The 25,305-nt window shown below is 43.2% G+C and overlaps 4 protein-coding genes and 1 non-coding gene across 8 annotated transcripts in view; 3 read left to right on the top strand and 2 right to left on the bottom strand.

Annotated features, from left to right (window-relative positions):
- b3gat3 (beta-1,3-glucuronyltransferase 3 (glucuronosyltransferase I)) overlaps window positions 1–6,988 on the top strand; it is a 15,446-nt gene extending 8,458 nt beyond the window's left edge. Inside the window, exon 6 of the mRNA XM_024138928.2 lies at window positions 3,556–6,988. Within this exon, the coding sequence (XP_023994696.2) occupies window positions 3,556–3,654 (99 nt within the window). The 3' untranslated portion in view covers window positions 3,655–6,988. The remainder of the gene's footprint in view (window positions 1–3,555) is intronic.
- Window positions 6,989–9,988: 3,000 nt separating this feature from the next.
- Window positions 9,989–15,614, top strand: sb:cb1058 (WD repeat-containing protein 87). The gene is made up of 3 exons (XM_024138927.2): window positions 9,989–10,772; window positions 12,010–12,830; window positions 14,292–15,614. Exons 2-3 carry the CDS (start codon window positions 12,090–12,092, stop codon window positions 14,427–14,429), a joined length of 879 nt encoding a protein of 292 aa, XP_023994695.1. The 5' UTR covers window positions 9,989–10,772; window positions 12,010–12,089; the 3' UTR covers window positions 14,430–15,614.
- A 1,177-nt stretch (window positions 15,615–16,791) lies between these two features.
- LOC139024534 (uncharacterized) lies at window positions 16,792–20,248 on the top strand. The gene is made up of 3 exons (XM_070439403.1): window positions 16,792–16,926; window positions 17,586–18,683; window positions 18,996–20,248. Exons 1-3 carry the CDS (start codon window positions 16,869–16,871, stop codon window positions 20,246–20,248), a joined length of 2,409 nt encoding a protein of 802 aa, XP_070295504.1. The 5' UTR covers window positions 16,792–16,868.
- A 4,347-nt stretch (window positions 20,249–24,595) lies between these two features.
- LOC112071454 (piggyBac transposable element-derived protein 4) overlaps window positions 24,596–25,305 on the bottom strand; it is a 45,356-nt gene continuing 44,646 nt past the window's right edge. For all 4 annotated transcript variants that reach the window (XM_070439412.1, XM_070439407.1, XM_070439406.1 and 1 more), the window contains one exon: window positions 24,596–24,735. In XM_070439412.1, the coding sequence (XP_070295513.1) occupies window positions 24,616–24,735 (120 nt within the window). In that variant the 3' untranslated portion in view covers window positions 24,596–24,615. The remainder of the gene's footprint in view (window positions 24,736–25,305) is intronic.
- On the bottom strand, window positions 24,805–24,876 carry LOC112071467 (small nucleolar RNA SNORD31). The gene has a single exon (XR_002894113.1). It is a non-coding gene; the product is annotated as a small nucleolar RNA SNORD31 (small nucleolar RNA).

Here is a 25,305-nt window from a genome sequence, read left to right as displayed (position 1 = left end):
TAACATTAACTCTCTAGATGTGGTGGTACCCCAGGCGTGTCTCTGTAACTCTCTCTCTAGATGTGTGGTACCCAGCGTGTCTCTGTAACATCTCTCTCTAGATGTGTGGTACCCAGCGTGTCTCTGTAACCTCTCTCTAGATGTGTGGTACCAGCGTGCTCTGTAACCTCTCTATGTTGGTACCCAGCGTGTCTCTGTAACTCTCTCTAGATGTGTGGTACCAGCGTGTCTCTGTAACTCTCTCTAGATGTGTGGTACCCAGCGTGTCTCTGTAACACCTCTCTCTAGATGTGTGGTACCCAGCGTGTCTCTGTAACCTCTCTCTAGATGTGTGGTACCAGCGTGTCTCTGTAACATCTCTCTCTAGATGTGTGGTACCAGCGTGTCTCTGTAACCTCTCTCTAGATGTGTGGTACCCAGCGTGTCTCTGTAACCTCTCTCTAGATGTGTGGTACCCAGCGTGTCTCTGTAACCTCTCTCTAGATGTGTGGTACCCAGCGTGTCTCTGTAACCTCTCTCTAGATGTGTGGTACCCAGCGTGTCTCTGTAACCTCTCTCTAGATGTGTGGTACCCAGCGTGTCTCTGTAACCTCTCTCTAGATGTGTGGTACCCAGCGTGTCTCTGTAACCTCTCTCTAGATGTGTGGTACCCAGCGTGTCTCTGTAACATCTCTCTCAGATGTGTGGTACCCAGCGTGTCTCTGTAACACTCTCTCTAGATGTTGGTACCCAGCGTGTCTCTGTAACTCTCTCTCTAGATGTGTGGTACCCAGCGTGTCTCTGTAACTCTCTCTCTAGATGTGTGGTACCCAGCGTGTCTCTGTAACATCTCTCTAGATGTGTGGTACCAGCGTGTCTCTGTAACACCTCTCTCTAGATGTGTGGTACCCAGCGTGTCTCTGTAACCTCTCTCTAGATGTGTGGTACCCAGCGTGTCTCTGTAACACTCTCTCTTAGATGTGTGGTACCCAGCGTGTCTCTGTAACATCTCTCTCTAGATGTGTGGTACCCAGCGTGTCTCTGTAACCTCCTCTCTAGATGTGTGGTACCCAGCGTGTCTCTGTAACATCTCTCTCTAGATGTGTGGTACCCAGCGTGTCTCTGTAACTCTCTCTAGATGTGTGGTACCCAGCGTGTCTCTGTAACATCTCTCTCTAGATGTGTGGTACCCAGCGTGTCTCTGTAACCTCTCTCTAGATGTGTGGTACCCAGCGTGTCTCTGTAACATCTCTCTCTAGATGTGTGGTACCAGCGTGTCTCTGTAACCTCTCTCTAGATGTGTGGTACCCAGCGTGTCTCTGTAACCTCTCTTCTAGATGTGTGGTACCAGCGTGTCTCTGTAACCTCTCTCTCTAGATGTGTGGTACCCAGCGTGTCTCTGTAACCTCTCTCTCTAGATGTGTGGTACCCAGCGTGTCTCTGTAACATCTCTCTCTAGATGTGTGGTACCCAGCGTGTCTCTGTAACCTCTCTCTAGATGTGTGGTACCCAGCGTGTCTCTGTAACTCTCTCTAGATGTGTGGTACCCAGCGTGTCTCTGTAACATCTCTCTCTAGATGTGTGGTACCCAGCGTGTCTCTGTAACCTCTCTCTAGATGTGTGGTACCCAGCGTGTCTCTGTAACCTCTCTCTCTAGATGTGTGGTACCCAGCGTGTCTCTGTAACCTCTCTCTCTAGATGTGTGGTACCCAGCGTGTCTCGTAACTCTCTCTCTAGATGTGTGGTACCCAGCGTGTCTCTGTAACACTCTCTAGATGTGTGGTACCCAGCGTGTCTCTGTAACCTCTCTCCTAGATGTGTGGTACCCAGCGTGTCTCTGTAACCTCTCTCTCTAGATGTGTGGTACCCAGCGTGTCTCTGTAACCTCTCTCTCTAGATGTGTGGTACCAGCGTGTCTCTGTAACCTCTCTCTAGATGTGTGGTACCCAGCGTGTCTCTGTAACCTCTCTCTCTAGATGTGTGGTACCCAGCGTGTCTCTGTAACATCTCTCTCTAGATGTGTTGGTACCCAGCGTGTCTCTGTAACCTCTCTCTAGATGTGTGGTACCCAGCGTGTCTCTGTAACATCTCTCTCTAGATGTGTGGTACCCAGCGTGTCTCTGTAACTCTCTCTAATGTGTGGTACCCAGCGTGTCTCTGTAACTCCTCTAGATGTGTGTACCAGCGTGTCTCTGTAACCTCTCTCTAGATGTGTGGTACCCAGCGTGTCTCTGTAACATCTCTCTCAGATGTGTGGTACCCAGCGTGTCTCTGTAACACTCTCTCTAGATGTGTGGTACCAGCGTGTCTCTGTAACCTCTCTCTCTAGATGTGTGGTACCCAGCGTGTCTCTGTAAATCTCTCTCTAGATGTGTGTACCCAGCGTCTCTGTAACCTCTCTCTAGATGTGTGGTACCCAGCGTGTCTCTGTAACACTCTCTCTAGATGTGTGTACCCAGCGTGTCTCTGTAACATCTCTCTCTAGATGTGTACCCAGCGTGTCTCTGTAACCTCTCTCTCTAGATGTGTGGTACCCAGCGTTCTGTTAACTCTCTCTCTAGATGTGTGGTACCCAGCGTGTCTCTGTAACCTCTCTCTAGATGTGTGTACCCAGCGTGTCTCTGTAACACCTCTCTAGATTTGTACCAGCGTGTCTCGTAACCTCTCTCTCTAGATGGTGGTACCAGCTGTCTCTGTAACTCTCTCTCTAGATGTGTACCCAGCGTTGTCTCTGTAACCTCTCTCTCTAGATGTGTGGTACCCAGCGTGTCTCTGTAACCTCTCTCTAGATGTGTGGTACCCAGCGTGTCTCTGTAACCTCTCTCTAGATGTGTAGTACCAGCGTGCTCTGTAACTCTCTCTCTAGATGTGTGGTACCCAGCGTGTCTCTGTAACCTCTCTCTAGATGCTGTGGTACCCAGCGTGTCTCTGTAACCTCTCTCTCTAGATGTGGTACCCAGCCTGTCTGTAACCTCTCTCTAGATGGTGGTACCCAGCGTGTCTCTGTAACTCTCTCTCTAGATGTGTGGTACCCAGCGTGTCTCTGTAACCTCTCTCTCTAGATGTTGGTACCCAGCGTGTCTGTAACCTCCTCTCTAGATGTGTGGTACCCAGCGTGTCTCTGTAACCTCTCTCTCTAGATTGTGTACCCAGCGTGTCTCTGTAACCTCTCTCTAGATGTTGTACCCAGCGTGTCTCTGTAACCTCTCTCTCTAGATGTTGGTACCCAGCGTGTCTCTGTAACCTCTCTCTCTAGATGTGTGTACCCAGCGTGTCTCTGTAACTCTCTCTCTAGATGTGTGGTACCCAGCGGTCTCTGTAACCTCTCTTCTAGATGTGTGGTACCCAGCCTGTGTCCTTCTGTAACTCTCTCTCTAGATGTGTGTACCCAGCGTGTCTCTGTAACATCTCTCTCTAGATGTGTGGTACCCAGCGTGTCTCTGTAACATCTCTCTCTAGATGTGTGTACCCAGCGGTCTCTGTAACCTCTCTTCTCTCTTCTTGGTGGTGTAGGGGGGCATGTTGGTGGTGTAGGGGGGGATGTTTAAACGTCACGTGTGTGTGTGTGATTGACAGGTGTTGGTGTGGCACACGCGGACAGAGAAGCCCAAGATGAAGCGAGAGGAAGCGCTTCAGAAACAAGGCCTGGGTTCTGATACTGCTGTAGAGGTGTGAGGACCGGACAACACATACAACTGCACACACACCAACTGCACACACAAACACACACACCTACAACTAAACACACCCACTACATCTGCTTTAAAACTTTCCATGCGTCTGAAAAAGGCTCCATGTATAGTGCAATACTTTTGTCCAGAGCCCTATGGGTCTCTCTAGCTGTAAGGGTTCACTTAACTGGGTCTCTCTAGCTGTAAGGGTTCACTTAATGGGTCTCTCTAGCTGTAAGGGTTCACTTAATGGGTCTCTCTAGCTGTAAGGGTTCACTTAATGGGTCTCTCTAGCTGTAACGGTTCACTTAATGGGTCTCTCTAGCTGTAAGGGTTCACTTAAGGATTGGCCCCTTTTTTTCAATTTTCACCTAAAATGACATACCCAAATCTAACTGCCTGTAGCTCAGGCCCTGAAGCAAGGATATGCATTTTCTTGGTACCATTTGAAAGGAAACACTTTGAAGTTTGTAGGAATGTAGGAGAATATAACACATTAGATCTGGTAAAAGATAATACAAAGAAGGGGAAAAAAATGTTTTTTTGTACCATCATCTTTGAATTGCAAGAGAAAGGCCATAATGTATTATTCCAGCACAGGTGCAGTTTAGATAATGGCCACTAGATGGCAGCAGTGTATGTGCAAAGTTTAAGTCTGATTGCATTTCTGTTCAAAATTTTGTATCAAGACGTGCCTAATTTGTTATTAATAACTTTTCATGTTCAAAACTGTGCACTCTCCTCAAAACAATAGCATGGTATTATTTCACTGTTATAGCTACTGTAAATTGGACAGTGCAGTTAGATTAACAAGAATTTAAGCTTTTTGCCAATATCAGATATGTCTATGTCCTGGGAAATGTTCTTGTTACATAGACTAATGCGATTAGCCTATGTTAGCTCAACCGTCCCGCAGGGGACCGGTCTCTCGAGCTGTAAGGGTTTCCCAAACCCCCCCCCCCACGTTTAGGATTTTGCCCTAGCACTACACAACTGATTTTTAAATAACCAACTCATCACTAAGCTTTGGTTATTTGAATCAGCTGTGTAGATGTTAGGCCAAAAACCAAAAGGTGCACCCAGGGAAGGGGGGTTGGGAAATCCTGTTCCAGCTAGCTGTACTATGCTGATGCTGTATATGGAACTAACAAGATATTCTTAGTGGTACACTATCCTCTATATGTGTTTACGGAATAGGGTGGCATTTAGGATGCAGACACAATGTACATATTGTAAGATATTATCTCAAGACTGTTTTTAAGACCAGTCAACCTATTTAAATTTGTCGTAACTGTGAATGTGTTTTGTTTGTGTATGTAGTACCAGTCAAAAGTTTGGACACACCTACTCATTCAAGGTTTTTTATTTTTTTTATTTACACTTTTCTACATTGTAGAATAATAGCGAAGACATCAAAACTACGAAATAACACAAATGGAATCATGTAGTAAGCCAAAAAAACTTAAATAATTCTAAATATATTTTAGATTCTTCAAAGTAGCCACCCTTTGCCTTGATGACAGCTTTGCACACTCTCGGCATTCTCTCAACCAGCTTCATGAGGTAGTCACCTGGAATGCATTTCAATTGACAGGTGTGTCTTGTTAAAAGTTCATCTGTGGAATTTCTTTCCTTAAAGTGTTTGAGCCAATCAGTTGTGTTCTGACAAGGTAGGGGTGATGTACAGAAGATAGCCCTATTTGGTAAAAGACCATGTCCATATTATGGCAAGAACAGCTCAAATAAGCAAAGCGAAACGATAGTCAATCATTATTTTTTAAGACATGAAGGTCAGTCAATCCGGAAAATTTCAAGAACTTTGAAGGTTTTTTGAAGTGCAGTCGCAAAGACCATCAAGCGCTATGATGAAACTGGCTCTCATGAGGACCACCACAGGAAAGGAAGACCCAGAGTTACCTCTGCTGCAGAGGATAAGTTCATTAGAGTTACCAGCCTCAGAAATTGCAGCCCAAATAAATGCTTCAGAGTTCAAGTAACAGACACATCAACATTAACTGTTCAGAGGAGACTGTGTGAATCAGGTCTTCATGGTTGAATTACTGCAAAGAAACCACTACTAAAGGACACCAACGATAAGAAGAGACATGAGCAATGGACATTAGACCGGTGGAAATCTGTCCTTTGGTCTGAGTCCACATTTTAGATTTTTGGTTCCAACCACCATGTCTTTGTCAGACGCAGAGTAGGTGAACGGATCTCTGCATGTGTGGTTCCCACCATGAAGCTTGGAGGAGGATGTGTTAAGGTGTCGGGGTGCTTTTTCTGGTGACACGGTCAGTGATTTATTTAGAATTCAAGGCACACTTAACCGGCATGGCTACCACAGCATTCTGTAGCGATATGCCATCGCATCTGGTTTGCGCTTAGTGGGACTATCATTTGTTTTTCAACAGGACAATGACCCAACACACCTCCAGGCTGTATAAGGGCTATTTTACCAAGAAGGAGAGTGAGGGAGTGCTGCATCAGATGACCTGACCTCCACAATCACCTGACCTCAACCCAATTGAGATGGTTTGGGATGAGTTGGACGGACTGCAGAGTGAAAGAAAAGCAGCATATGTGGGAACTCCTTCAAGACTGTTGGAAAACCATTCCAGGTGAAACTGGTTGAGGGAATTCCAAGAGTGTGCAAAGCTGTCAAAGGCAAAGGGCGGTTACTTTGAAGAATCTGAAATATATAATATTTTGATTTGTTTAACACTTTATTTGGTTACTACATGATTCCATATGTATTATTTCATAGTGTTGATGTCTTCACTATTATTCTACAATGTAGAAAATAGTAAAAATAAAGAAAAACCCTTGAATGAGTAGGTGTGTCCAAGCTTTTAACTGGTACTGTATGTATACCGAGTGGTGTGTGTGTGTTAGGACTAGGGTAGCAGAATTCTGGGAACTTTCCCCAAATCCCCAGGTTTTCTAGAAGTGCCAGTTGGAAGATAACGGAGCATGAGTCGGGAACAAGCATGAAATCTGGAATCTTCCAACCAGGATTTTCTGGAAAACCGTAGTTTAGCCACCGTGTGTGTGTATATTAGTAGAGTACTTGGCAGTAGATAATGATACTAAGTGGTTGAGTGTATTGTGGTGCCTGTTGAATCTGTCTGTAAGAACGTTATTAAGTGCGTCCCAAATGGCATCCTATTCCCCTTTATAGTGCACTACGTTTGACCATGGTCTATAGGGCACTCCAAAGTAGTGCACTATATACAATATATAGGTTGTCATTTGGGAAGCGTTCTCAGTATTATGTGGCCGTTGTCTTAATTGTCCCTGCCTTGAAAATAAATACATTATTTAATCAGGAAAATAAACATCTTGTTGTTTGTGAAATTTTTCTTGACGTTTTTTGTCTTCTTCAGAGGAATTTCAGTAAATGACCATGTCTGGCTTTTGTCCAGTTTCACTGAACGGAGGCATTTTTATTAGGCTAGTGTCAGCGACTGTGAAAGACCACTAACCCACTTGTTCTCTGTGTGACTCCCATTTATAGAGAATAAAGACTAGGTAGTGACAACGATGAGCTGTCACTGTGGTGGTGAAGACGAGCTGTCACATTGAAGAAGCCAGTGAGAGAATCTACAGTCTTAACTTTTGTCTTTCGTTTAAAAAAAATCTTGTTTATTTTGGCGGTGAGCCGTCACTGTGGCGACGAGCTGTCTGCTGGAGGGCAACTTTCCTCGACTGTGTGTCCACTCCCTCTTTCTTCCTTGTCTCTATCTGACTGCCTTCATTACCCTGCTTGTCTCTCTTCCTCTGTCTTTTGCATAGTAAGGACCTATCTTTAACACCCAGTAGTCACACTCTGTATGACCATGATGGTAAACCCTGTTCATTGAGTCCCAAATGATGGCCCCCTATTTACTATATACAGTGAGCTCCAAAGTTATTGGGACTGTGACACACATTTGTTGTTGGTTTGGCTCTATACTCCAGCACTTTTGAATTTGAAATGATACAATGACTATGAGGTTAAAGTGTAGACTGTCAGTTTTCATCTGAGGGTATTTTAGTGAGTAGTGATGAGTGAGAAAGTTAGACGCACAAATATCATACCCCCAAGACATGCTAACCTCTCACCATTACAATAACAGGGGGGTTAGCATACCCCCAAGACATGCTAACCTCTCGCCATTACAATAACAGGGGGGTTAGCATACCCCCAAGACATGCTAACCTCTCACCGTTACAATAACAGGGGGGGTTAGCATACCCCCAAGACATGCTAACCTCTCACCATTACAATAACGGGGGGTTGCATACAAGTGTAACTTCATCACCTCACGTGCATCGCACAACAGAGACTGACCAATAGAACGCTATGGATTCACCAGCTCTCACTTTCTCCCGTCGTGCTGTTTACAAACACCTGACTGGCTCAACTGTTCTGGGGAGCTACGGTACTCTTCATATTTTGAAATACTGTGACAGGTCAAATGAAAACGCGACCTGCTTTCTCTCCTAAGGCAGTCCTCTCCAACCCTGATTCCTGGAGAGCTACCCTCCTGTAGGTTTTCGCTCCAACTCCAGTTGTAACTAACGTGATTCAGTGTACCAACCAGCTAATTATTAGAATCAGGTGAGCTAGATTAGGGTTGGAGCGAAAACCTACAGGACGGTAGCTCTCCAGGAACAGGGCTGGAGAGCCCTGTCCTAAGGTACTGTATTGCACTTAAAAAGTAGCTACAAATATTGAAATGTATTGAAAAACTAGAGAGAAATAGTTTTGACGGTATTGAAAATTGATCCCATGGCTTTTTCCAAATACCCCTGTATATACGGTGTACCGCCCAGGCCTAGTATGATATTTGTGCGTCAAACTTTCTCACTCATCATTATTCACAATTCATTCAGGATTATCCATAATCATGGTAGTGTTTAGAAACATTATATTCTTATTTACAATAAAAGTGACTCCAAAATGTTACAATACATTATTTACCTTTCATTTCAATTGGGCACAAAATAATCTGAAACACAACCAAAACAAACAGAAAATAGACCCCCAAAATGTGTAGAATCACAAACTTGAAGTAGTCATTGAGTGTATATGGAAAATAGAAATCAAAACCGTATGGTCTTCAGATATAGATGGGAGGGGTTGAGGGTAGCTGAAGGATGGGAGTAAAAACAAGATAACTATTGTAAAATATACTGTGTCTGTAAAAATGTATGTAGTATGTATAAGCTGGAAATAGAAGCCTAAGTGTTAGTTTAGTCCAGTTAGGGAGGGTTAGGGGAAAATAATAAAGGAAAATATATTGAAAACAAATTATATATATTATATTGAAAATAATATATGTATAATATATATATGGGGGATTGGAAATGATGCAGACAATGACATTGATGGAAGCCGCAATCTATTTGCTATGTTGAAGCTGATCCCCCCCCCCCCAAAAAAGAAATAGTTATATTAATAATACTTTAGGTCCCCTAAAGGGGGGCGCTATGTACAAAAAGTGCTGTAATTTCTAAACGGTTCACCCGATAACGATTAAAATACCCACAAATTAAAGCTGACAGTCTGCACCTTACCCTCATAGTCAATGTATTATTTCAGTGCTGGAATACAGACCCAAAACAACAAATGGAGCTGTAATGGGCCGATAGGGTTCTGGTTCAAAAGTAGTGCACTGTGTAGGGAACAGGTTGCCATTTGGAACATAAACTCTAACTGGTGACTTAGTCTCTTCCTGTGTTCCGGAACCCTAATTTTCCTATAGCTTCTGAACACTACCTCACAGCTGGGTCTTTGATTGACAGCTGTTCCGCCCACTCCGGTGGGAGTGTGTAGTGATTATGACCATATATGGAATTTCAATCCTCTCTCTCTCTCCTACTTCCCCTGAGGTGTGGGTGCGTTGTCAGGTGAGTAATCAGCCTAGTGGCCATGAATCAGATGACACACACACAGTTTGATCCTGTGATTCACACACTACATGTTGGATCACAGTCAGTGGCACACCACATCCTAACAGAGCAAGACCGTGCTGCCTCGTGTGTGTGTGTGTGTGGTAGATGTGGTAGAGACAAAGGGATAGGGTAATTATCTGAGTGGTAAAAAACCTGGGATGAAGAAAAACTCAGTGCTCACACCCTTGTTTACATCCCAAACACACACACACATACCACATTCCTCTGGATACCAAAGGAGCGACACGAGTACTATTCAAATAACTCTTGTATATTAAATTACAAGTTTGTATTGTACGGTTTGATCCTGTGATTCACACACTACATGCTGTGTCACACAAACCAAACTGACCCTCACAACAGACCAAACTAACCGTCACAACTGACCCTCACAACAGACCAAACTGACCGTCACAACTGACCCTCACAACAAACCAAACAGACCCAAACAACAGACCAAACTGACCCTCACAACAGACCAAACTAACCCTCACAACAGACCAAACTGACCCTCACAACAGACCAAACTAACCGTCACAACAGACCCTCACAACAGACCAAACTGACCCTCACAACAGACCAAACTAACCGTCACAAAAGACCAAACAGATTTCTAGTTGCAATACATCTTAATCTGTTTATGTGTATATAATAGTCTAATGTGCCTGATTTTAGTTCTGAGTGCTGAGATTACCACACGCACACGAGTAGTTGGATATACCAATTAGTACAATGTAACAACAGTTGCTATACCATCAATCTAGTTATGTGTGTACTATATATCTAAAGAGAACATGTTGATTATGTAAGACCTACTCAGGGTTTTCCGTGCAACAGTTAGTATGATCGTCATGATTGTTCAGAACTAACTACAGTACTGGGTATTTATGTGTGTCGGTGGATACATTCCTACACAGTGCATTACTTTTGACCAGAGGGCCCTAATGTAATTATCTCTTGTATTCCCTATCTATCTGTGTTTGTGTCCGTGTGTACGTCAACCAGTCCTCCATCAGGCTTGTGAGTGTCAGAGAGATAGTGTGGGTGTTTCTTTTTTTTCCTCTGGTGACAGCAAGTTCAGGCAGGGTGTGTGACGGAGGAGAATATATGAGAAGAGTTCCCAAAGCAACAGGCACTCAGAACACATAGAGAAGATCACCCAGGAACACAGAGGCACGGCAGGTAAGAGAGCGCTCTTTCATCTCTCCTTCTCTCTTTCTTCTCTCTCACTCTGTACTTTCCATCATTCATTAATGCATGTTAGTTATGTATAAATGCCGTTACGTTGTACTGACTGAGTAATGTGTTGGGAGTTCTGATTTACCTCCATGTTAAACCAATATTAGCGAACTTGACAAAAATCCACAGAAGATTTTCGAACCAGACAAGCATTTGTACATCTCTAACCAATCACATGGTTCACATGTTACTGTTAGTGAAACAGAAGGTAACGTTTAGACAACTGTTTTACAGATTTATGAGTTTTCATATGAATATCTATCTGTATATATCTGTACGTATATATATATATGTCAATGTTAATTACCAATCAAATGGTTCACATGTTATAGTTAGTGAAACAGAAGGAAACGTATAGATACTGTTTTACATATCTATGAGTTTTCATATGAAATGGTTTGACAACAGTCTGAGTTAATTAACATTGACATAGATATACAGACAGATATATACAGACATATCTACGGACAGATATATACAGACAGATATATACAGACAGACATATACAGACAGATATATACAGACAGACATACAGTTATAACCTGTTTTTGTCATGGAGATAGTCATGATGTGACTCATAGGTCTACGTTCCAATGGCACCCTATTCCCTATTTAGTGCATTATTTTTGAGCAGGGCCCATTAAAAGTAGTGCACTACCTAGGGAATATGGTGCGTGGAAGCTGGCAGTGTTTGAGGCTCCAACTAGAGAGCAAAGAGTCAAAGTCTGAGTGAGTCTGGAACCAGGAGTCTCTGTTATCTCCGTCATAAATTGAACACACAGAGGCGGCACACAGACACACACAGTGAACTCTCTGTCACCCAGATGAGATGATGTGACAGAGAGAGATGGAGTGACAGATAAACACACAGATAAATATTATCTGACACATTACTGTTGTATCTCATCCAGCACAATGCTTCTTTTTGTCTTATTTCATACTGAATCAAAAACCACCCCATCCACAATCTCTGGTGTGTGTGTGTGTGTGTGTGTGTGTGTGTGTGTGTGTGTGTGTGTGTGTGCAAACTGTCTATGGAATTCTCTAGTACAGAGCATCTATCTGGAAGAACTACATTAAGACATGAATCCCTTTCTCTCTCCCCTCTTTCTCTCTCCCCCCTTTCTCTCCCCCCCTTTCTCTCTCCCCCCTTTCTCTCTCCCCCCTTTCTCTCACCCAGCTTTAAAGACATAAAAACAACAACAGAGAGATACGTTGCATCGCGAAGGAGAAGAGAAGGAGAGAATAAAAAAATAAAAGATGGCGATCGGAAAGAGTCCCAGAAACGGTTCCGTCAGGTCTCCAAAGTACCTGGACAAGAGTTCTGGGTTCTACGGTCGCCTGGATGAGCCCGAGATGGGAGGAGAGGAGGAGGAGAGGGGGAGAGAGGAGGACTGGGGGGGATCGTACCCAGCCACAGAGCTCTCTAAGGGGGGAGAGACGGACCAGGGAGAGCCTGGGGTGTTTGACTTCAACCAGGGAATGATGGGAGATGACGACACCACTCTCCTCCGAAGGAAACCCAGCCGGCTCAGCTCCCGCTGGAGAAGAAGCTCCAGGAAGGCCAAACCCCAGGCGATCTCCCCTAGGCAGGGGGACCAGATTCTGGGTACGGAGATGGAGGCCCCTGTCCTGGAGGTCACCGCGGTGGAAGTGAGAAGGAGCCGCTGGGGGAGGAGCACCGGGAAGAAACAGGGGGCCGAGCCCCAGACGGTCTCCCCCAGGGAGGAGGGCCCGATCCTGGGTACGGAGATGGAGACGCAGACCCCTGTCCTGGAGGTGGAGGTGAGGGTAGAGACTGAAGAAGGACAGAGGGAGAAAGAGAGGAGAACAGAAGAGGAGAGGACGCTGGTCCACTTTGCGAGCCGAGAAGAAGCGGATGACCAGGTTCTGATAAAGGACAAGAAGAGAGGGAGGGAAGAAGAGAAGGAGGAGGAGATGAAGGGACAGGAGGAAATGAAGGTGATGAGGAAGAGAAGCACGCTGAAGAACTACCGCAAGGTGAGAGAACGAGAGAGGATGGTAGTGTGCGTTTTGCCTTCCAGGTACACTTGGAAAACCTCCACTTGTTATTGTTGTAACAGCAGCAGCAGAATCCAGGTTTACCCTTCCTACCTAGTTCCATTTTAACAGAGGACAGGACACGGATTACTTAACACATTCTCCCCCCCCCCCCCTGTGGAATTCTCCCAGAGGGAGGAACAATGTGTTAAAGTTCCACGTTCCACAGTTACATGCCAAGAACAGCAGCCAGTAATTAGTCAGTTATGGAAACATTTATATGACCCTCTATGCCCATATTATTAACGGTCTGGTCAGAGTCCAATGACTGATCTGTGTACGTCACCCACCCCATGAGCTCAAATTATAAATTAACTCTGAAGGCCATTTTAAAATCTATTTCTTATTTTATTCAGTTGATAGACAGTTAGGTCTAATGTGCCAAAAACAAAGACAGATATTATAGCTATAGTAACATTATCGCTATAGTAACATTATCGCTATAGTAACATTATCGCTATAGTAATATTATAGCTATAGTAACATTATCGCTATAGTAATATTATAGCTATAGTAATATTATAGCTATAGTAACATTATCGCTATAGTAATATTATACGTAGCTATAGTAACATTATCGCTATAGTAATAGTCCCAGGACAACTCCTTAGCTAGTATCAGGTGACACACCTGTTCTCCCCACCTGCGACCCTCTCCTCTCTTCCCTTCCCCTCCCTAACCCTAACATATTGTCTGTTTGCTTTATGAATCCATCCCCCTTTCCTCTCCTCCACATTGGGAAATGTTCCCTCCCTCCCTCCCTCCCTGTTGATCTGTCGCTCTCTTTATCATCTGCCTTCCTCCTCTCCTCCCACTCTTCTCCCTCTCATCCCCCTTCCTTCACGTCTCCTCACACATAATTTAGGGACAACCCTGGGCCTTTCTCCTCCCCCTGTCTGTCTTTCTCTTTCTTCTCCATCAGCGGGGAGAACACACACACACACACACACACACACACACACACACACACACACACACACACACACACACACACACACACACACACACACACACACACACACACACACAGGTGTCATTCCTGTGCCTTACTATCTGACCACAGATCGTTGTTTGAGAGCACTAGTGATCATCCCTCGCTCCTACCCAGAAACCACCAGGCCAATATTCCTTCCTGATTACACAGAGGTCAGGGGGTCATGTCATAAGAAAGAGACCAGGATGAACACAACATATAACTACATCAAATGAATAATGATACACATCCACCCTGAACACATAAACTGGGACGTCCCAAGTTATCTTGTTCTGGTCTTGACTGGATTATGTTCCAATTGAAATGTTTTCTTTTGTGAATACATTTTGTTAACAATGTTTTTATCAATATCAATCAAACAATGTTTTCTGGTCACCTGTATTGATTATTCATTCTATCCCCTTCAGACTTTCGACCGAGTGTTCCGTCGAGGGTGGGAGACCTTCGTCACTAACCTGTACAGCGTGACGCTGACACCTGACTCATCACCACCACCACCATCAAGGGAAATGCACCATTCCTCAGCATTAGCAGAATACAGATAGGATTCACAAACCTGTTCATCTAATCTGTAAACTGCAATTGTTCCAATCAGGTTATGTAACGCCCATATTGTAATTTGAGATTGAGGCTGGCTTGGACAGAGTGTTCCGTTTGTGTTCTCAACGCAAATGACCTGTGTTCACCTCAATGTATGGTTCAGTTGATTAATCAATCAGTGATATTGATCTAGTACATACTGGTTTATCAATGATCAATATGAACAGCACACGATTAACACCAGGAAGTACACAAAGTTTAACTCATTCTTATTCTGAATTCCAAATAGCACACTATTGTACAAGTGCACTAAATAGGGAATGGGTTTAATACTTCCTCACAGGGTGAGGTTCAACCTCTCTGGAGGACCGTCTGTATGGTGGTTTCAGTGTTGTGCAACCTGAGGGATGTTTCACTATCCATGTGCCTTTTGAACGTAGCCCAAGATGAGATCTGATAACGTATGTTTCACTATCCATGTGCCTATTGAACGTAGCCCAAGATGAGACCTGATAACGTATGTTTCACTATCCATGTGCCTTTTGAACGTATTAGCCCAAGATGAGACCTGATAACGTATGTTTCACTATCCATGTGCCTTTTGAACGTAGCCCAAGATGAGACCTGATAACGTATCACTATCCATGTGCCTATTGAACGTAGCCCAAGATGAGACCTGATAACGTATGTTTCACTATCCATGTGCCTTTTGAACGTAGCCCAAGTGTGTTGTTTGTTTCATAAAAGGAGAACGTTTTCATACCATGAAATTAACTAACTATGGGGGACATGAGGGTACGAAATAACGGTCTCAGACTTTGGTCCTCTGACTTTGTCTAAAAGGAGGTTGCGCACACAAACACATTTAATACATTATTTATTAATATTAATTTATTTACTATATGATCACTTTTCACACTTTTCTGTGGAATCTCTCTCAATAATATCTTACCAAAGAGTTTATTTATTGTTAATTATTGGCTTAAATGGCAACATCCAATCTCTCTCTTGCAGCATTGAAGTCAAGCTCAGAATCATATGAGAGCTATACTGAGCTAGTGGAGGAAAAAAAATGTCTATATTGTATGTGAATGACTAAATTGTTATGATATTTGTTTAAAAATCAATGCTTTGATTTAATTTTGCCATCTTGTAGCCTTTGTCCTAAAATAAAATATGCTTTACAATAAGATCATTTCTCAAATATATTTTGTTCTTCATCCTCCTAAGAAAATAACGTTTTTGGTCAGCTGTATACTGCCCTACAAAGGCAAAAGGCAGTAAATGCTCATTAGCTTTAGCCTCTGGCACGCCAGGGTGAATTTGGGGTGCACGTCTAACTGACTTGTCAGCTGGCTATCGATCGTGTGGTGTAACGTTACTGATTCAAATAACACATTGAATGTCTGAATAAAATTATAGGGATTATATTCATTATAGGGGTAATAGATTGAAGCTAGTATAAATGTATTATCGCCTTTTATTGGAGCAGGTGGCACAAATATATTGCTTCGTGCTAATTTAGGTAGGTTTTTTACATTTTGGTCAGCTCTAGCTAGATGGCTGTCACTGGCTGTGTGTGTGTGGTGTACTGGTTCAAAGAAACCATCAGATGAAATTTCAGAATATAATTCATTATTGGGCTAATATATTGAAGTTAGTATCAATTGCAGATATCTTATGGGAGCTGGTAGCATTGTTAGTCTATGCTCGCTAGCTAATTAATTATGTTCTCAGATCTACTTAGCTAGCTAGTTCTTACCAGTGTCTGGATGTCGGCGTTTCAGAGCAAATTCAACCATCCTTTCCACCCGGGAATGCTGTGGCCATGATGTTGTATCCCTAGATTAGCAATGTARGTGTGTGTAGCTGTCAGTCAGTGTCATACAAATTTGATTGTATCACTATCAGAATACAATAATATGATATCAAGGTAAAAGGCATTAACTGCAGCCAAGGGCCGGTTAAAACCAAGTTATAATGCAGTATGTTATGTTACAGCAATTTACCTTAGTTTCACAGTAACCTTTTGCGGTTACTGCTAATATGAACCCCCATTTTCTCCAAAACACAATACACTAGAGGCAGGATACTTGTCCACACAATTAAGTGTCATTAACTAATTTTCGACCAAAATAGCAGTTACTGCCTTTTTGCTTGGTAGGGCAGTATAACGATATCAAAGATGCCAAATGAAATAAATGAAGCCAGCCAGTGTACCAGCCATGTCGCGACACGATAGAACGTTTATCGACAGCGCCTAGCGACTGTTACTACAGTATTTAAGTAACCAATAAAAATGCACAATGTTATATTTCTTTGACTTCATTGGCACATTCAAATAAAAAAGTATTTTCCATCGAGAAAATGATGCAGTAGCTAAACTGTTTCAGTTGATACTTTTACAAATTCTGCTAATAATATCTCTGTTGATTTGACCGGCGATGATGAGTTGCCGTCGTCATTTGATACTCTGCGTCCTCTTATTGCTATTTGATGAAGGTAAATAACTTTGTTAATAATTAATTGGCTAGCAAAATTTGCTAACGTTAGCATAGCTAAAGGTTCTTTGATAGCTAGCTAAGTGTCACTCAGGCTTGCAAGACTAAAGCGTAACGTTAGCTGTGATTGTTTGAAAAAGAGAGCTGTCAGATTAGCTCGAAGAAAATACCAGTTATTATTGCAATTGAACTGTGTGGAAATGATGATGCTTCAACTGGCCATAAAATATTACACAAACACCGCTCTATTATCACTCAAACACAATATAATATAGCTAATAATATATTGTGTCAACAGTCACAAGCAATAGCCTATGTTGTGTCAATGATGTAACGTTAACGTTGTCTACTATATTAGATGTTTCTTTTTTTAAATTATTTTGATTATTAATCCCAGGCCCGTCCCTGCAGGAGGCCTTTTGACTTTTGGTAGGCAGTCATTGTAAATAAGAATTTGTTCTTAAAACTGACTTGCCTAGTTAAATAAAGGTTAAATAAAAAGTGTTGTAGTTGCTAAGCATTTAGCCATACTTAGCCACTACTTAGCCAGATATTCTGTATTCTTGCCTAGTCAGAGTATGGCTCAAGATTATGATTCTCAGTCACATCCAAACCAGCCCACTACAGTACAGTCATTGTTTCTCCTCTCCTCTCCTGTAGGGTCCCTGAGGTACATCCCATTCCCAGCAGCACCCCTCATCCCTGCTGCCTACACCTTGGAGCCACAGGGAGACCTCTCAACAAGCCAAGATGTCCTCACTCCTTCCCCATCACATCTTCTGACCCAAACTCACCACAATCCAACAGCAGCATCCAAAGACCAGCGCAACACACCATCCCATCAAGATATTAGTGATCTATCTGGACTTTCAACCATTGGCGATACTGACCACTTTGACTCAATATCCACAACTTCTCCAAGTGGTGGTCTCAAATTCAATGCCAGCCGGAATGCCAGTCAACTTATCAATGATCAAGCATCATCATCATCAGCTCACGATATTGGCTACACTCAACAGATAGACAACGAAACTAAAATGGCGACCGCTAGTGGTTGGAATAACAGCAGTGATGTTACACCTTCCTCTTCTTCTGCTATTTCTTATTCCGAGCTAAACAACTCTTATGATGGAATCAACGCTAGCCAGAGCAACGCTAGTGGCCACACTGAAGATCTCTCTGTGACTTTGGAGGACTGTCCTCATCCGAATGGATCTGTGGTGGTGCTGGAAACAAGTGATCCGTTAGCTGATCTAAACGTTGATCCTATGTCAGCCCCTGATGTCATTGACTTCTACACTCATCGGACAGATTCTGTCTCCGTCACCGATGACCTTGCAAACACTAGTCTTAGTTTACATCGTAACAACACTGACGTTACTGTCACAGTAGATACTAGTGCAGTTGTTACTGAGACGGCAGCGCAGGTTGAACCGACCACAGACGTAATGCTGGGCCTGGAGGAGGAGGAAGAGCGGGAAGAGGAGGAGGAAACCAGTGGCCATCTTAATACTACTCAGGATGCTTCACTCTCAGACCCCCTGATCGACGATATTAATCAGGCTTATGACTCAACAGGTGACTATAATGTTAGCGCTGAGGCTAATGGCTCTGTGATAACAGGTGACTATAATGTTAGCGCTGAGGCTAATGGCTCTGTGATAACAGGTTACTATAATGTTAGCGCTGAGGCTAATGGCTCTGTGATAACAGGTGACTATAATGTTAGCGCTGAGGCTAATAGCTCTGTGATAACAGGTGACTATAGGTTAGCGCTGAGGCTAATGCTCTGTGATAACAGGTCACTATAATGTTAGCGCTGAGGCTAATAGCTCTGTGATAACAGTGGACTATAATGTTAGCGCTGAGGCTAACAGCTCTGTGATAACACGTACTATAATGTTAGCGCTGAGGCTAATAGCTCTGTGATAACAGTGGACTATAATGTTAGCGCTGAGGCTAATAGCTCTGTGATAACAGGTGACTATAATGTTAGTGCTGAGGCTAATGGCTTTTTGATAACAGGTGACTATAATGTTAGCGCTGTGGCTAATGGCTCTGTGATAACAGTGGACTATAATGTTAGCGCTGAGGCTAACAGCTCTGTGATAACAAGTGACTATAATGTTAGCGCTGAGGCTAACGGCTCTGTGATAACAGGTCACTATAATGTTAGCGCTGAGGCTAATAGCTCTGTGATAACACGTGACTATAATGTTAGCGCTGAGGCCAACTACTCGTCCTCAGTTGCTATTAGTGGCTTCAGCAACAAATTGTACTTAATAAGAGAAGAAGCAAATGCTCACAATGAAAGTCAGGAAGCCGTTACCCTTTCCTCTTCCGCCATTGGCTACACTGAATATGAAGATTCCATCGAAGCGACCAATGACTACCAGAGTACTGTTACCAGCGGAGACGAAGGAACAACATCACCCACGGTTACTAGTACCAGCGTGGAGCGGAGTGGCGTGAATGAGAACCAGGAAGTGCTTCCTATTGCGGCTCCTATGATTGGCTATCCTTCTGTGGAGTCTGAGGATTCTGATGAAAGCACCACAAAGTCAACTGTTGTGCTGAACTATATTGACTATATTGACTCTGAACCTAGTTACTCTAACCACTATGTGAATGTAGCCAGCAGTGAAAAAGCTGCCCACTCTTCATCCTCCTCCTCTCCTCTTGAACCTGACAGTGACCACCTCCAATCTGATGATGATGCTGAACTAGCGGTACTAGGCTCTGGGTTGGAGGAAGAGGAGGAGAATAGGAGTGGAGAGAACAACTGTAGCAGCTGTAGCTATGGTAACACCACCGCCAGTGCCAGTCACCATCCCACCACCACCATTGACAACACTGACTATGATTGGGGCTCGGCTGAAGTCAGTACGACAGGTAACCAGGGTAACAGCACAGCAGACATTGAAGTCCCAACTGAAGTTAGTAGGATTGGTCGGGAAAACAGCAGCAGCATCTCCATGGTACCCTCTGCTGAAAGCCCGGTCAGCTCTGTCCATGGTAACCCCACAGTCATTGTTCTATCTGACTACGGTGACATCACCACTACTCTGACCCCCACCAACCGTACCAGAGAAGGGGTTATTGTGAGTACCACCCCCACCGCCGTGCTTGAGGAACCCACAGGAGAGAGCCGACGTGGGACTGCACGTTCTCCCAGCAAGGCCCTACCCTCCACCACCACCAGTCTGGAAGCCAAAGAGGAGGAGAAGGACCAGAAAGCGTCTGATGCTGCAAAGAAGGCAGTGTCATTGTGGAACAGGGGCCGTGCGTCGTGGCCTCGGTTTCCATGGATGCGCAGGTATTAGAACTACGGAACTCTGGGACCGGAACAGTTCTGAGGGGGAACAGTTCTGAGGGGGAACAGTTCTGAGAGGGAACAGTTCTGAGGGGATTAATGAAAGATAAGAGATTAACATTTGTATTGTTTTTTTTAGATGTTGACATGGATGCAGTAGTTTGGGTGTTTAATGTTCTTCCATGTCCAATATGTTGTTGTACATTCCTACAATATATATATATTTTAAATATATAGTCCTCAATAGTTACTTGTGTGTTGTGTTAGTCTTTGTCTGAACTGTGTTGTGCAGCATGCCTGCTGCTCGCATCGATTAAACAGAACAAACATAGAGTCTATACCGCCATCTACTGGATATATGTAGGAAGTTGTTCAATTAAATGTCCTGTATTGATCATCAGGTTTACAACAACACTCATACCATAAGGAGAAGGTATGCCATTGTATTTATCCTTCATTTATTCAGGAGATCATATTGAGATGAGCACTCCTTTTCCAATGAGACCTGAGTATATAATGAAAAGCAATGAATGCGCACCGAAACAACATGAGAAGTAATTCACTTACACCACCGTTATACATTGTATATGGCTAGACGTAGGTCTATATACCGTAGAACAAATCTTTAGCTACAATGTGTTAGCCTGGTCCCAGACCTGTTTGTGCTATCCTGTTTGGCATGGCAAGGAGTTGTTGACATGACAGCACAAACAGATCCGGGAACAGGCAGGCTAACAATCTGAACTGTAGCCTCTGAAACCACACTGAAGGACTGGGCCTACAAATCACTTCCACTTATTAGATTACAGATGAAGACAAACCAAATCAATATCGGACGTCTGAGACATTTAAATATCAGGCGGAAATGCCGGACAACAACAAAAAAAAAAGTATTAAAAAATACAAGGAAATGTAATGTATAGGTTAAGTTATAACTTAACAGGAGTTGTGCTTGGGAAATCAAAAAAACATGAAGGAATGCTATAGTGCTGTGCCTTTCTCCAACTAAGATAATAGAAGCCATGTATACTTGTTCACAGTGCCTCTCCAGCAGATGAAGTATGGTATTGCAGTGTCCCTCCATCCCAATTCTCCTGTATGGTATTGCAGTGTCCCTCCATCCCAATTCTCCTGTATGGTATTGCAGTGTCCCTCCATCTCAATTCTCCTTATGTATTGCAGTGCCCTCCACCCAATTCTCCTGTATGGTATTGCAGTGTCCCTCCATCCCAATTCTCCTGTATGGTATTGCAGTGTCCCTCCATCTCAATTCTCCTGTATGGTATTGCAGTGTCCCTCCATCCCAATTCTCCTGTATGGTATTGCAGTGTCCCTCCATCTCAATTCTCCTGTATGGTATTGCATGTGTCCCTCCATCCCAATTCTCCTGTATGGTATTGCAGTGTCCCTCCATCCCAATTCTCCTGTATGTATTGCAGTGTCCCTCCATCCCAATTCTCCTTATGGTATTGCATGTCACTCCATCCCAATTCTCCTGTATGGTATTGCAGTGTCCCTCCATCTCAATTTCCTGTATGGTATTGCATTGTCCCTCCATCCAATTCTCCTGTATGGTATTGCAGTGTCCCTCCATTCCAATTCTCCTGTATGTTATTGCAGTGTCCCTCCATCCCAATTCTTCCTGTATGGTATTGCAGTGTCCTCCATCCCAATTCTCCTGTATGGTATTGCAGTATCCCTCCATCCAATTCTCCTGTATGTATTGCAGTGTCCTCCATCTCAATTCTCCTGTATGTATTGCAGTCCCTCCATCCCAATTCTCCTGAGTTATTGCATGTCCCTCCATCCCAATTCCCTTATGATATTGCAGTGTCCCGCCATCCCAATTCTCCTGTATGATATTGCAGTGTCCCCCATCCCAATTCTCCTGTGATGTATGAATTGTCCCTCCATCCCAATTCTCCTGTATGGTATTGCAGTGTCCCTCCATCCCAATTATTCATGATAAAGTCCCTCAAAAACACTGTAGGGTTAAAGGATAGGCAGCCCACAATTACTTAGTGCAATTCCATTGCTATGGAATTTCAACAGATTCAGATTTTCCACTCAAAATGTATGCCAAAACAAAAATCGTTGATTTCAAAGTTTAAAAAGCCATACAACTCATGCACAATAACTACTTTTAACAATTTACACTGAACATTTTACAAAACACATTTCCTGGAAGAACTGTGAAGATGCAAAGTTTGGTAACAGAATTTTGGTAAAATCCCCCTCAGGTTGTCATGTTTCCAAAACTCTTAAATATCTGCATAAAAAATCTGGGTACAACAAATTTTGGTAAAGCCCACTACAAACTACCCATAGTGTAAAGCCCACTACAAACTACCCCATAGTGGTAAAGCCTACTACAAACTACCCCATATGGTAAAGCCTACTACAAACTACCCCATAGTGGTAAAGCCCACTACAAACTACCCCATAGTGGTAAAGCCTACTACAAACTACCCATAGTGGTAAAGCCTACTACAAACTACCCCATAGTGTAAAGCCTACTACAAAACTAACCCATAGTGGTAAAGCCTACTACAAAACTACCCATAGTGTAAACCCTACTACAAACTACCCCATAGTGGTAAAGCCTACTACAAACTACCCCATATGGTAAAGCCCACTACAAACTACCCCATATGGTAAAGCCTTACTACCCATAGTGGTAAAGCCTACTACAAACTAACCATAGTGGTAAAGCCTACTACCCCATAGTGTAAAGCCTACTACCCCATAATTGGTAAAGCCTACTACAAACTACCCCATAGTGGGAAAGCCTACTACAAACTACCCCATAGTGGTAAAACCTACTACAAACTACCCATAGTGTAAAGCCCACTACAAACTACCCATAGTGGTAAAGCCCACTACAAACTACCATAGTGGTAAAGCCACTACAAACTACCCCATGTGGTAAGCCTACTACAAACTACCCCATAGTGAAAGCCTACTACAAAAACTACCCCATAGTGGTAAAAGCCTACTACAAACTACCCATAGTGGTAAAGCCCACTACAAACTACCCATAGTGGTAAAGCCCACTACAAACTACCCATAATGGTAAAGCCTACTACAAAACTAACCATAGTGGTAAAGCCTACTACAAAACTACCCCATAGTGGTAAAGCCACTAACAAAACTACCCCATAGTGGTAAAGCCTACTACAAACTACCCCATAGTGGTAAAGCCTACTACAAACTACCCCATAGTGGTAAAGCCTACTAACAAACTAACCCATATGTAAACCTACTACCCCATAGTGGTAAAGCCCACTACAAACTACCCCATATGGTAAAGCCCACTACAAACTACCCCATAGTGGTAAACCACTACAAACTACCCATAGTGGTAAAGCCTACTCTACCCCCATAGTGGTAAAGCCCACTACAAACTACCCATAGTGTAAAGCCTACTACAAACTACCCCATAGTGGTAAAGCCTACTTACCCCATAGTGGTAAAGCCCACTACAAACTACCCATAGTGGTAAAGCCTACTACCAAAACTACCCCATAGTGGTAAAGCCTACTCCAAACTACCCCATAGTGGTAAAGCCTACTAAAACTACCCATAGTGGTAAAGCCTACTACAAACTACCCATAGTGTAAAGCCTACTACAAACTACCCCATAGTGGTAAAGCCTACTACAAAAACTAACCCAAGTGGTAAAGCCTACTACAAACTACCCAACCAGTGGTAAGCCCACTACAAACTACCCATAGTGTAAAGCCCACACAAACTACCCCATAGTGGTAAAGCCACTACAAAACTACCCATAGTGTAAAGCCTAACTACCCCATAGTGGTAAAGACTACTACAAACTAACCCATAGTGGTAAAGCCTACTACCCCATATTTTAAAGCCTACATACCCCATATTGGGAAAAGCCTACTACAAACTACCCCATAGTGGTAAAGCCCACTACAAACTACTCCATAATGGTAAAGCCTACTACAAACTAACCCATAGTGGTAAAGCCTACTACAAACTACCCCATAGTGGTAAAGCCTACTACAAACTACCCCATAGTGGTAAAGCCTACTATAAACTAACCCATAGTGGTAAAGCCTACTATAAACTAACCCATAGACATGCTGAACATTAACATCCTTTCAAAAACAGATCAATTGATTAAAATATTAATTTGAAGATGTCAACTTTCTATAGCCAGTGGAAACTGTTACGTCTGCATGTTTAAAATCACCTAAAATAACAATGTAAAGATTTGAGATGACAGGAAATGTCAAATTGTTCAGTATTGATTTCAGACCACATGGTTCATTCAAAAAGGACAAATTCACCAAGTCTGATTTACTACCACCAAGAACGAAAAATACAACGAGCATTCATTTGTAGATTTATTTTTTACATCAAAACAGTCACAGGGTTGAATTGACTTGGCCTGGTTTTCCCCAGTTCCAACGAGACGTCCCACTTCCTTGCTGACCAAACAGGAGTGCAAGAGGGCTTGCCAGTGTAGGAGAGCTAGAGGGAAAATAGTGAGAATTAAACCCTGGTGATACTGTAGGGACTAATACACAAGGTCTGAGATGACTTGATCAGAGAGTAACCAATCAGTCAGCGTTACATCAGACTGGGGCGGTAATGATGACTCATCACGTCAGTGTATGTAGTTTATAACAAATTGCTTGGGTCAGTGTGATGATCCAAGAGGAACATTCAACAGTACATTAACAACATCTTCCTAATATTGATCTGCCCCCCTTTCCCATTATAATACATATAGTCTTGGCCAAAAGTTGAGAATGGCAATACAAAGGATTTAAATTCCTTTGGATGGGGTATGGTAGGTGCCAGGTGGACCGGTTTAGCTCAAATGAAACACTGCTGGGTTTGTCAAGAGCAACAGTCTTTTATGTGTATCAACACTGGTCCACCACCCAAAGGACATCCAGCTAACTTGACCCCATTCCGACCCACAGTTGTGTCACGGGCCAACATCCCCGTGGAACGCTTTCAGACCCCTTGTAGACAACTGAGGCTGTTCTGAGGGCAAACTCAATATTAGGAAGGTTTAATATCCTCTATACTCAG

The sequence above is a fragment of the Salvelinus sp. IW2-2015 genome, unplaced genomic scaffold (genome assembly GCF_002910315.2).
Source record: "Salvelinus sp. IW2-2015 unplaced genomic scaffold, ASM291031v2 Un_scaffold1619, whole genome shotgun sequence".
Lineage (NCBI taxonomy): Eukaryota > Metazoa > Chordata > Actinopteri > Salmoniformes > Salmonidae > Salvelinus > Salvelinus sp. IW2-2015.
This window is presented reverse-complemented; position numbering and strand designations above follow the sequence as displayed.